Below are 14292 nucleotides of genomic sequence, written 5' to 3'. Positions count from 1 at the left end.
TAATGTAAGCACAGATCACTATGACAATAATGGCACCTGTATAAGGGGGGGGGTGAGCAGTGTTGTCGATGGCAGCTGTGAGACCTGCTGCATAGCAGATGAACACAACTTTGTTTCTGAATAACTTCACAAAAATAGTAAATTTTATTTGAAAGGTTTGCCACTTGCATGAGAATTCTGGATGCTTGGATACCAGACAACTGAGAGTATACTGTAGAATCCAGTAAGTTTTATAATGATGACATAATTATTTTTATCACAATCTGAAGATCAGGCACCTTCAGAGATGTTTCTTCAGGCACAGTATACACACAAGGCCAGCTAAAAACAGAGGCATGAGGATGACAGAACAACTTTGGGAGAGAGACTCAAGATATGAATACAAAATTGAAACTAAAATAACTCCAACATATAACTACTAATATAAATAGTAAGATACATTAATTTAAAAATGGTGGAAAACAACTTATGACAGAGTGGGGAATCATAAAGGAAGAAACATAAAGAAAAGAAACTTTATCCAAAAACTGAGTGTTATTAAACGGATCAATAAATTTTTGTTATCGAACAGTTCACCACCAAAGCCTGCATTGGACCTTATCCTAAGCCAGTAAAATTTTCACTTCTTCACAGCCTGTTTCTCTCTCCATACAGTGTAATCCACCTCATGCACTACTAGGAAGAGAATAATGAAACAATGAAACTGGAATAATAAGCACAACACAGTAGAATTATGATAAAAATAAGACAGCAGTGCTCCAAACATAGGATTATGGAAGGGCATCACCAATATTTAAACTGGACAAAGATCAGGCTGTTAAATCACTTTAAAAGTCCCAAAAGGCAATGATGTACACATTACATATGTAGCAAACCTTTTAAAATAAAACATAAATCTTAACACTTATTTAAAAATATTAAAGGCAACAGAGTGTTGAATACCATAAGTTAGTGATGATTGTCAACTTATCCCCGATGTCTACCTAGATGAACAAAGAAAGTATAGAGACAGTACACATAGTAAAAACAAAATTCAATTTTGCTTTTGACAAACAGATATTACAGCAAGTAACAGACATCATTAAAACTAGGTTTCTACAAATAATGTGACCTGTTCCTTACACTGCTAAGTGTAATGACTACAGTGCCTTTTCATGCCACAACCCTGTTTCAAACATATACAGTACAATACAATATAGTTCAAAAGGCTACAGCACTACTTAATGCACATGTGTAAGATGCGTTTTGCTGGACTTTTTAGTTTCCTTGCCTCCACTCTTTGTTTAAGTGGCTGGGAAAGTACAGTAAATATATATGAAAATAATTTGCTGTGTCACTTTTTTTTTCTGTGAACACAGAAAAGGTCACAGATGATGATGCAAGTTTTCTTATAGGCCCTCATTTCCAGAAAAAAAAATCTCTGTCATTAGCAGTCTCCAGATTTCACACCACCAGATACCTACATATGGAAACTTCTAGAGGAAAACATTTTCACAATTTCATATCGAGAAGTCAGTAAGAAAATAACACTTGTCTGGAGTATGTCGTGTCATTTTTCTGGAGTAAAAATAATTTTTAGAGGTATTAAATTATTTTGGGCTCTTTCATACTGAGCCATACCGTACTTCAGAAGTAAAACCTATGATAGAATTTGAATTATAATACAGCTTCATTACTGTTGGATTTGTACAAATAATGCTATTGGTTCTTTCTGTTGTTTGATATGGCGACCACAATGTCTTCTCATATCTCCAGCCTGTGTGAAACGTTTGCCACAGAAATCACATGCAAATGGTTTTTCACCAGTATGCACCCTCATATGCTGAGCAATGAACGATTTACGTGCAAATTTTTTACCACATACTGCACAAGCATGTTTCCGATCACCTGTGTGGGTGAGATGATGTTGCAAGAGGTTTGGACGGGAACGGAATTTGCGTCCACACCATTCACAAATATAAGGTTTGGCACCGGTATGAATACGTTCATGGTCCTGAAGACTAAGCTTTGTAGAGATACGCTTTCCACAGAAACGACATATCCACTTTACAGATGACTTCTTTCCTTCTGCATCTTCCGTTGGGCCACCAAGCATGTGTGCCTGCTCCATATGAGACATTAGGTCCTTCAAACGCTCAAATTTTGCCTCACACTGATTGCAATTATGTTCCCAAAGATTCTGAGGCTTATGAAGTTTGCGATGCTTCAGCTGTAAATGAAATCAGGAGTGTAAAGATTTTGTGACAAAATTATAAAATATATATAAAGAAAATAAAATTGTTTCTATACCATTTCTAACAGAATAAAATGAAAAATCTCGTAGGAGAAAATAATTTCAGAACTAGAAAAAATTACCAACCCACGGATTATTACTGATTTTTCAGGAACATACCCAAGTACTTCTACGATCACTGTTCCTTCTTACAGATAGTTTCTTTCTTAACTGTAACCGAGAATGCTGAGCCAACAGGGGCTCAGAGGTATGGCTCCATAAACTTTCAAGCCAGTAGCCAGTTTCATACTGTGACCATTCATCAGCTGGAGAAACAGTACCTGGTGCCCACTAAATAATATAGTGGGTATATACACACAACCTATCGCTCTAAGAGCCATTTTATTACTACCCTCCCTTCTTCCATCTTCTGAGTATTGCATTCTAGGTCAAGGATTCTGAAGTGCAGGCCAAGGCTATAGGTTATTCTCATGATTAATAAGGAAGTTTACTGTTGAAAACCTTTACCCAGTCTTGAGACAAACTTTCTTCTGTAAATTAACTACAGTGCAACATCAATATAATGAGAATTTATAAATTCTGTAAAAATGTTTGTCATAACAGGTATTCATAATATCAAAAACTACTTAAAATTCATATCTTCAAACCAAATTTTGAATTATGTACATTACTATATAGCACTAAGATTTAAAAAATGCATTTTAAAATGTACTGCCTACTACATCATGTTAAAACTAACTTATTTTTCACAACTTCACTTTATGTTTCTCCAATCTGAACTGAATGTCCAAGTCATCAAAATCTTGTTGATTTAACAACTTTTAATTATAGAAAAAGTACAATATGTAAAAAAATAACAATTCACATACCATATTGGCAAACCTGTTGTACGTACGACCACAAAGATCACACATATGAGGTTTTATGCCAGCGTGTAGTTGCATATGGTTCTTCAATGCATGAGCATCTCTGAATGGACGCTGGCAGGTCTGGCACTTGAAACGGTCCCAATATTCTGGATCATGTATCTGAAGAGTGGTAACATTAGCAGATAACTCCATAAATAGAAATTAAAAGCCCCTTCACAGAAAGGATTGCAAATGTGACATAGATATTATCAGCAACAGTTCCTAAACTATTTTACTGCTAACATTACCTCAGGGCTGGCTTAAACTTGTGGGTACTATTTAACATAAAAATAATCCTGATGATTCTTTCCAATAACCCACAAGACCAGAGCATGAATCTTACCACCATGATAACCTAAAATCTCATACAGCCCGTGTATCAGAAAACAGACTTATTCAACTCTATAGTCCTTCCACTTATGAATCAGCCTAAAAACACTCTATGGAAATCTATTACTAGATAATGGGACCTTCTGACTACAGCTCTATATACCCCCTTCCACTTACGTATCTGTGCCTCTTGTAGAAAGTCTCATTTGTAAACACCTTCTGACATGTGACACATTTCATTGTAGCTGGTTTCTCATGCGTCTTCTTGTGAGCTTGGAACATGCTATACTTATCAAACTTCTGTCCACAGTCACATTCATATTCTTTCTGCTCTTGGTTGTGGACCTGAAAAGTATATAAATTCAAACATAAAACAGATCCACGACCTGAAAAAGACAAGCAAATTAAGGTATGTACAAATTTAATGAAGTTCTTTCATATCAGTGACCCCATACTTGGTTTTTACATCTCTAAAAAGCAAATATAATTGAGAACTGTCTTCCAATTAAGTGAGATATATAAAAATGTAAATCACTATCAGTAAGTATTATGTAACAGAGAAATATTTAAATGCATTTGACTTGCAACGATTTTTTTAACTTTCAAATGTGACAGTAAAAAAGTTCAGAAAGATAAATGTGAACATATTAAAATGAGAATTTCATTATATCTATTTCAGTTGACTTCACATGCACTGTCTTATCGACTTTTTAAGAACAGAATTTTAACTGAATCTCAAAATTATTTACTTTCATATGTAGTTGAAGGCTGTATTCATGCCAGAAGGTGCGGTCACATAAATTACATGTGTACTGCTTGCTGCCACAGTGTCGGCGATGAATGATGTACATAACACGTTCCACAAAAGTCTTCCTACAGATCTCACATGTGTATCTTCTCTCTGTAACATTTCTCAAGTGGCTCCTCTTATGAATACACAAATCATGTGATGAGCTGCACCTGAGGCCACATTTACTGCATACCAATGAGTGTGATGAGTGAACCAGGTAATGATCCTTCAATTTGGTTTCATCACAGAAATTCCTATCACAGAGCTCACAGTAAAATTCTAAATTATCTCTATTATTGTTGTTGGTATGACTTCCACTTTCATCAAGCCACTCTTCTTCAGTCCCTTCATTTGCATTATTTTCATTCTTCACTTCATTATTTTGGCAATGTCCACAAGAGATTGGTTCTTCACCATGGATCACTGCCTTATGGTGCACAAGATCTTGTGAATGCTCAAAGCTATCATCACAACAGTGGCATTGCCACTTATGTTTCTTAAGATGCTGCCCTGCAACATGATTGTCAAATTCATCCATATCAGTGAATCTCACATTACATAGGTCACATACTGCAGGTCCATATATGGTCAATGATGGTACTTTCTCAGACATCAGCTGGACATCACTGGCCTCAATTAGATTGCTTTTATGTGATTCTATGTCATTTCCTTGGATATCAACCTCTACTCTGCAGTTATAGCTTTGTACTTCATGTTCTCTCAGTTCTTCAATTTCATTTGTATCTTGAGGAATTTTATTTTGCTCCTCAAATGTATCAGTCTCTTTCAATATAGAATCCACTTCCAATTTTTCACTACTTTCAGTTTCCTCAGATATCACAACTTCACATTCAAATGCAGCTGGTAAGCTAAAACAATAAAACAAAATTACATTAAATTAAAAACAATTGGTGCAAAAACACTCCACATACTCCATCATATACAGCTTACCTCGACTATGTCACCTTAAAAACAGAAATGATTGTTTCTTGGCAGACCACTGTTGGTTGCTGAACACCAAACCAGTGAAATCCATCTGACTGGTAAAGTAAGTTTTGAAGAAACTAACATTTTGCGTTTGCCCCCTAGTGTGTATAACGTAATTTTCCTTAAGATAACACTATGTAGTTTCATTTAGGAATATGATCTTCATAAACTACTGAAATATTATCAAAACTGTTACAGCTGTTTTCTAGAAAATCATTATTCTTTGTTTGGGGGCCCATCCAAAGGAATCCCATTATTAGAGCTGGAATGTTCAGATTCACTGGGCATCAACCTAAGACGGATAAACTCTTAAATACTGAATATGAATAAAATCTATCCAACCATGCAGATGCTAGCGAGGTACATGTCCGTAAATGTATACATGCAGACACATGGCATTCCACTCTATCAGAATCATGAGTGCTGAAAACATGTAAATCCACCAAAATTTTGAAATTCATTTTTCTCACAATCACAATACTTTGTCGTACTCACTACATTTGAGGGGAAAAAAAAAAGAAGATTAAGTAAGATCCAACTTATAGGATGTAATGCCATGTAGCTTTATTGATAGGTTCCAACAACCTAATATTATTCCTAACTTAATAAGTTCCAGTTTCATTTAATCTCCAGACATGTAAAATTTCATGTGATATAACTACAACAGTTTGCCATCTGTTATTACAAAATCAAAGACTAACTGTATTTTCATCATGCCCTCATCTTCCATTTTACTACATATTAATTACCTTAACAAATATTGTATACTTTTTTAAAGACTCACTATATACAAATTTCAGGGTCATGCAGAAACTGGGATAGCTCACTTAAGACTGTGCTATAGGCTAGGAACTGGGGTTTAATTAACAGCTCATCAAGACATTTCCTTCTTTCGAGGAACGCAAACTTTCATTACCATGTTCACAAACATCCACCATTGGACTCTATCCTGAACCTTTTCAAAACCCATTTCTCAAGAAATATTTAATACGGCCCTTCAAACTATGCCTAAGTATCCCAAATGTGCTGTCCCCTTAAGGTGTTCTTACCAAATTCTGGTATGCATTTCATATGTCACTGTAAGTGCTCAATGTTCCACTCATCCCATTTCCTTGACTTATTCTAATAATATTTGGTTAAGAAGAGTTCTGTCTTCTGGGATATACCAATGTGTAGTTGACTTTCACACTACATGGGGTTTTATCCCTGAAGACAGAACTCTTCACATCGACACCTGCGAACCTAACTCACAACAATATTAGGTTAACTCACTCATTTCTGTCTACAAATGCAAACACAACTTTTTATTTTAAATGTCACTTAAAATTACATTTAAAATTCATAAAGTCTTTAAAATAAAAAGTTATGTTTGCATTTATTGACAGAAATGAGTGAGAGAGATATTAATGCAAAGGATACCGAAATATAATATTATGAATATTAGGTTAAGACTATAAATTTGAGGCTCCTAATTATGTAATGTTCTCTATTGTACTCTCTCTGTTAGATACAAATATTTTCCTCAATACTTTGTTCACAAACACCCTCCATCTGCACCCAATCCTGACAGTGAGAAACCAAACACCCACATATAATAGTCCTATGTGGTTTACATATTAGCCTCTGCTATTTCTCATAATTCAGACTAAACTTCCAACATGCAATTTCTTCTGCTATGCTATGTCTATTACTGACTCCTCTATGCTGTTTGATAGCTCTTGTTTCACTTTAGTGACTGGCTCTTCTTGCTTCACAAACACTCCAGTTATACGGTCACCTTCATGAGACTGAAAAAGTGAAGAGAAAGGGAAACTGAAAGATAAACGTGTAACAAGTCACAATTCTTGAAATAAGTATACTTGCTTACAGCATAATGACTAGTTTCATTAGTTACATTAGAAGAGATTGTTTTAGGCCTGAACACCTTAAATAGAACCCAACTCAGTGATTGGCACATTAGGTCAATGCATTGCAAAGTAGCTCTGAAAGAAAAAAATTGAAGTCATTATTTCTAAGGTGGGAAATAGGAAAATGTTACACAGTATTCTTAATACAAAATTCTTGGCAGACTTGTGTATATGTTTGTGCCCTCCTTGTTGCTCTAAATATGGTTAAGACTGTACTGTTCTCAATAATATTGGACTTTGTATGTTAAATCAGTTGCCACAATATATTAAAGAGATACCAGTACTATACAAGTTTAAAAAGACTTTGAAGACATTCCTACTTGATCATTGTTTCTATAGTATAGACGAGTTTCTCTTGTTTGGGGACAAATCCTAGTTCTAATCACTTGTAAACATATATTTCAAGAATAATTAACTTGTAGATTTTAATATTAGTAATGTTATAGGAATGCCTACTGCCCTACTCTGTATTTTTTCTTACAGGGACAAGATTGAGGATACCAGGGTATTTTGTGCCGGGATAGAAGGGCTGGGTCTTGAGGCATACAGCGGTGTCGTGTATTAAATGATTATATTAGTTCTATTATTCGAATCATCATTGTATTATCTTAGTATATTATTATATAATTATATTATTAGTATTACTATTTATTATTGTAACGTATTTGACTTGTCCTATATCATGTATAATAATATATATCCATGGACATGAAGTAAATAAATAAATAAATAGAAATAAAAAATAAATAAGCAGCACAGACAGTGAAAGCAGCAACAGCTGGATTATCAGTATATTAGCTACCTACACTAAACTTGTTCTTATCATTATGAGATAACACACTGTATATTAAGTGAAAGAGTTCCATACCAACAGAGATGACAGGAGAACTTTAAGATTATATAAGGTAGTGATCTATTCTACTTAAAATGTCTGTTACTACAGACTTCTAGTAAACAACATTCAAAATACAACCCAAAAATCTTGTACTGCAATCATGTTATCATTTCTCAATTAAAAGCAACATGTTTCACACAAAGCTATGTTATAACATGTTACCTTACTAATTTTATATCCATAACTCAAAGAACACACTCATCAAACTGAATATATATATACTGTATGGTTACCATTTTTATTTTCTATTTGTGGCAAAAAGGTGAAGTTGTCCCTATACTTAACTAATTAAGCACTGAAGCAATGAAGGTGCATGGGGGAGTGGATGTACAGATCCATATTTTCTTGACCTCAGCACTAGCTGGAGGTGAGTGGTCCACTTCACACGCCTGCCGCTTTACCCCTGTGGAAAGAGCCCCCAGTACCCATTGGATAGGAGGTTGGGTGGATGACAGAGCCAGTCTGGACGACAAGAAGAGAAAATTCTTGACCTTACCGGGACTCAAACTCCGATCCCTCGGTCATCCAGCCCATAGCCAGTTGCTATACCGACTATGGTATCCTAGCTCCTATGCCTATTTGAGGGCAGGGGAAAATATGTCTTTACTGCACTGTAATGTTATTAGGATCAGAAACTGTAATTATAAACCAAATTCTGTGACAGGTTAGGGATATTATGTAGCTTAGAATTCTTTGTCATGTCTAGTTACTGTAAAAAAAGGGTACACGGTAGCGTAGTTGGTTGAGGCACTATGCTACAATCGAGAAGGTTGCGGGTTCAAGTCCCAATGAGGTCATTGGGTTTTTTCAATTGACCTAATCCTTCCAGCCGCACTGTGGCCCTGGGGTCGACTCAACCTCTAACAGAAATGAGTACCAGGAATTAATTAATTAATTATCCTGGGGAGTAAAGCACGGGCAGTGCATAAGGCTGACAACCTTACCGCCATCTTTGAGCTGACTGTCTAGATAATGTGGGACCCTCAACATCTCACAACCTTATGGGCCTTCATGGCCTGTTACAGGGATAGCTTACTCTACTTTTACTTTTTAGTTACTGTAAAAAATCGAATTCTGCTACATGTCATATTTTAAAGTTATCCCCAAAATTTCTATAACACTACAGTTAAAATTTCACAAAGCCTCAAACACTGCCAGAATCGTTTGAAGGTTACAGTTGACATTACTTGACTACCTTATATTCTATTCCTTTCTCTTAACACAACTGCTTTGTCCACATGCACATATTATTATTATTATTATTATTGCTAATGGGGTGGGACTAAGTCCCTTGTACTGTGGCCATTTCTGGCCTATTGTACCAGACCCAGATGATAGGTGAGGGTGATTGTGGAGCAATTGGTGGAATGAAGATTGGCAAGGGAAACCGAAGTACTTGGAGAAAACCTGCCCCAGCGCCACTTTGTCCACCACAAATCCCACTTGGCCAGACCCAGGATCGAAGCCGGGCCACCACAGTGGGAAGCCAGCGACTAACCGCCTTTCACATGCACATATGTGCACACACAAACACATATACAAACAAACAAACTAGCTAGCTTCGGTTTTATAAATATTAATAATCCAGTTACTTGTTTGAGCTTCTTTATGTTCTCTTCGCTTGTTAAACATATTATTAGGCAGCCTGCATTGAGAACATACATACAACTGGAAGGTCATGATGCTTCTATTTATTTGTCCTTTCCTTATTAGAGCATATCATTAAGAATTACTACTTAAAATAATATTGCACAGGATCCACCGTCAGGGTCACGTGTTTCAGAAGACACTGCTATACAACAGGAAGAAGAGAAGGGTGAGTTGCATATGTATAAGCCGACGTGTAAGTCTGTGCAGTTTCAGTAATCATGGTAAACTAACCTGTGGATCAGTGGGCATTTACTGTTGAAACTTTTCTCTGAAGTCTATTGAGCAAATAGAGACAAGCTGTAGGCTAGACTTTGATTTGCCAAGGCATGGAAGAATTCCAGTTCTGTTCATGCAGTTGCACAGGATGCTCTCCTGCCGAGTATTAGAAATTCTGTCTGATAACATAGTGTCACGTGTTGGGTAGGTCACGCGACAAGTAACTTCACGCCGTATTGGATATAGCGAATTTGATTCCACATTCGCTCATACAATCACACAGTTTACAATCTGACAACTACTGCTATCTGCAGTGTTGCAATTACTTGACTGAATACTCTTCCCTGGCCAACTCGTAACCCATAACTAACTCTAAATAGCATTCGCTGCTTCTTATTTAGCCCCGTTACAGACAGCACAGAAAACAGCCATGTAATAGGCACCACTGTTGTCTGGCACCGTGTATGCCGATAGCCTAGCAACCCTGTTGGGAGTTGTTTACGGCTGCATAGCAACCACGGCATCCCTTGGTCACATCACCACTGGCATGGTAGGGGAAGAGTGTTGACTTGCCTGTTTCCCTAGTAATGACAGTGCTCTGACACCACTGGCAGGGGGAGGGGTGTCCTGCATAGCGCAACACGTCACACTGCTCCCTCCTTAAAGCTGTTCGTCCCAAATAGCCTAACGGTGCACCCTCATTCCTTTTCTTCAAAGGATGGCCTTCTGCATCTCCTGTTATTTCGGCTACTCCTTGCAGTGACTATTCTCCTTCCGTTAAAACTGCTCCCCTCTTAAGACCAGCTCATCTCGAGCGGTTTCCAGCTAAGTTGCCAGAAGATCCAGTTGTGTCACATTCAATCCTTCGCTCTATCCCATGGCACATTCACTCTTCTTCGGGAGGCCGGTACTTCTACGTTACCGGCTCCTCCTCAATATGTTGTTTCTTCTTCCCCTTTGGAGGGGGCCTACTCCTCCATAAGGTCCTTTCCTTGTTTTCTCATAATCCGACGGAAGATCCGGCTATCCGCTGGCGGGGTGAGGGGTGTCCTGCATAGCGCAACATGTCACAATATCCACTGAGGTGAAAACGGTCTTCATCAGGCATTTACAACTAACTTAACACATCTGCATCATTATTCAAAATTTCCAAAATCAGAAACTGAAACTGCATCATTTCATCCTGATCCTTTACATGTTTATTAATTTGAATTTTTAGGATGTAACTCAAATCTTTCTGTAAACTTTGTCGAACTGTCATGTATGAGATTTTTAAGGTGAACAAAAATCCAACACCTGATCACGACAGACATTATTGCACTTTACTTCTCGCCTTTCAATGTTCTCTGATTTTCAAATGAACATGTACTACTGACAAACGGAAGTCCAGTGAAAACGAATACCACTCTGCCTCTTCAAAACCATATCCAACTTTTGAATCTTTGTGTGTCTTGCTATATCAAAATCTAGCCTAATTCTTTCTGTAAGCACAATATACTGTGACCAAAAAGAGGTTTCAACAGCAAATGCACACTGATTCATGGGCAAATTTGCCATGATTACTGAAGCAACATACATTTACAAGTGGGCTCATACATATATAACTTCCCCTTCTACATTAGCGCCTTCTAAAACACCTGATCCTAGTGGCAGACTCAATATAGCTGCACAACAACAGCAGAAATACCTCTGGTTGCAGTGAAGGGTCTTCAGCGAAATCAAATTTAGCTTTAAGTTTAGCTTCAGAGTTAAGGGCCATAATCACCAGCTCATAGCTTGTATTCAGTTTTATCAAACATTGGAAACAGATGTTTAAAGGCAAGGTATCTGTTGGAAGTACCTGGAAACACAACATTAAATTAATAAATTCCACAAATTTCTATAAAATGTATGGAACTGTAATTCCATCATTGATTGGATTGTAGGTTACATAAAAACTCTGAACTGCAAAGATTATGTAAAGAGAAACAGGATTTTAAGATGATAAAGAAAAATAATGGGTGGTTTTTAAGGTGGTGGTCATGGCCTAATTTAAGGCACTAATCAGTTAAAAACATAAAAACAACTGCTAAGTCTTAAAATTTGTGGGGCTATAAGAAACTGTAAATATATCAAGTTCTAATAATCATGATAAATTCTACCAACTATACATACAATGATGGGTAGACAACGTCCAATCTTCTCTGCTATATCCCACAATTCACCTTCTGGACTGAAGATTGAGAATAAGTGACGAGAACCTGTGGTTGCACATATTCGACAGAAGGAACTGACACTGGCTTCAGCAGATACAGTGGCATAAACAGTTGGTAATGCACTTCCCAAATCCACTGCCATTTCTGATATAATATCAAGAATAAAGACTGTCTGCAATTCCTAAAATGGAAAAAGATCGAATTAATGAAAACTGCTATTTTTAAAATTCTACTGAACAAAAAGTGAGCACTAACAAATTATCATTCTCAGTTTCTGACAAGCTAAGACAATGGTTAATAACATTTTAACACGTGCATATTCATAACACACGCTGATACTTACTCATGTCGTAAATAACAACATTTAACCTATCCCACTCTTAAACTTTACGAACCGAACAGTAACATATCTCTCAAACATTTCTGACTTCGTGGGTATTACTGTAAGTTGACTTCTACTGGTAACTTAGATAAAATCGTAAGGCTCTCTTTGAAGTACTGAAACTTGTAACTACGTCCAGTACATAACAGTGCCCCAGTGTTGAATAAATACACTGCTATGAAATCTTGCTAAATACTTGCCAACAAACATACGAAAGTTAACGGCACTGGAAATACTAGCTACATAACAGCAACAAACTCAATTTGAAGTCACGACCGCATGCCAAAGAGGTTGTAAAATTGAAATCAACTTTTCACAACAGTCATTCATAATACCTAATAATACCGCAAAATTGCAATACCTTCAATAACTTTAACGTTGATATTATACTGCAGATAAATATTATTCATCGGACTGACATTACCAATCCAAAGTACATCCTTTTACAAAACCATAAATACTCCTTTTAAACTACGTCCTCCATGTTCACCAAGGAATGAAATTAGCGTTCCTAACCTTCCTAACCGTTCCCGACTGACAATGTCAAATAGTATCGATCACTCGAATAAGAATGATAAGCAAGAGTTAAATTGTTGCGTAATAAATACTGACTATTATAATAAAATTCTGCGGAAATGTCTTCTCGCGTAGGAAGACAATTTGTACCATTGTTGCCAGTTTAGTTCTGTAGTATATCGGTGTCCCACAAACAGCGTTTCAAATATGTTCATGCGAGCGTTTTGTTCGTTTTTATAAGTGGCAGGCACATTTGGCCACATCGTACTAAATATAGTTAGTTATAGTGTTTTCCATACCGAATATCGCAGTGGGAATGGAAATTAAGCTGTTCAACCATAAAATAACACCTGCCCTTAGGAATCATTGTGGTGCGACAACCTGTGAACAATAGAAAGCGTGAAAGCCACCTCTTGAGAATTGCAATCAGCAATAGAAAGCCGAAAAGTCACGCGTATATAAAGATCCATGCTAATATCATGGCTAAGATCTTAATTCCTGGTAAAAAGAACCTCCCGATAGACGATCTGAAAATGAAACTACGCTGCCACGCTTCGATGCAGCAGGAAAATTTATTAAACGAAGACTCAACAAGAGAAGGTAGATACAGAGCGACTGATTGACTGATAGGCAGCAAAGAACAATATTGAATAATAACACTGAAAGTGGTGTTTCTAAATGGCAAAAGGTTAAACAGGGTGTCCCTCAGGGTTCTATCCTGGGGCCATTGCTCTTTTTAGTATATATTAATGATTTACCATATATAATAAATAAAGTGTCAAAGCCAGTTTTATTTGCGGATGATACCAGCATATTGTGTTGCAAGTCGAACTACAATGAACTTGTTATTACTTTAAAAGAAATTCTTGAATTAATTAATGTATGGTTTTCTATTAATTCGTTAACTTTGAATCTGACAAAAACAAATTGTGTCCAGTTTTCATCAAAACCTAATTTACCAATAGATATCAATATAAACCATGGGGATATCCAAATTAATAACACGAGTACACTGAAATTTCTTGGAATAACAATTGACAGTACTTTATCATGGAAAGAACACATCAAATATACAGCCAGCAAATTAAGCTCGGCTAGCTATGCCATCAGAATCCTAACTTCAGTTATGTCCCTAGAAAGCCTATTGATGACTTATTATGCCTATGCCCATTCTATCATGTCATATGGTATAATATTCTGGGGTAATTCAACTAATAGTGACCAAATTTTCATAATTCAAAAAAGAATAGTTAGAATAATAATGAGAGCGGGTAACAGGGACT

At 36.6% G+C, this 14292-nt stretch overlaps 1 protein-coding gene across 3 annotated transcripts; it reads right to left on the bottom strand.

Annotated features, from left to right (window-relative positions):
* Window positions 1-515: 515 nt before the first annotated feature.
* Window positions 516-13209, bottom strand: LOC111869025 (zinc finger protein 271). 3 transcript variants are annotated; one of them, XM_033753256.1, is made up of 8 exons: window positions 13160-13209; window positions 12071-12292; window positions 11604-11756; window positions 6944-7035; window positions 4221-5130; window positions 3649-3816; window positions 3103-3261; window positions 516-2209 (listed from the first exon to the last, which is right to left on the bottom strand). In XM_033753256.1, exons 1-8 carry the CDS (start codon window positions 13160-13162, stop codon window positions 1673-1675), a joined length of 2244 nt encoding a protein of 747 aa, XP_033609147.1. In that variant the 5' UTR covers window positions 13163-13209; the 3' UTR covers window positions 516-1672. The 3 variants fall into 3 exon arrangements, with proteins under 3 accessions (XP_033609147.1, XP_023715974.1, XP_023715975.1); XM_023860206.2 differs by lacking the exon at window positions 13160-13209 and adding an exon at window positions 12855-13138; XM_023860207.2 differs by lacking the exon at window positions 13160-13209 and adding an exon at window positions 12455-12816.
* Between the last annotated feature and the right edge of the window lie 1083 nt (window positions 13210-14292).

This window comes from Cryptotermes secundus, unplaced genomic scaffold (genome assembly GCF_002891405.2).
Source record: "Cryptotermes secundus unplaced genomic scaffold, Csec_1.0 scaffold70, whole genome shotgun sequence".
Taxonomy (NCBI): domain Eukaryota; kingdom Metazoa; phylum Arthropoda; class Insecta; order Blattodea; family Kalotermitidae; genus Cryptotermes; species Cryptotermes secundus.
This window is presented reverse-complemented; position numbering and strand designations above follow the sequence as displayed.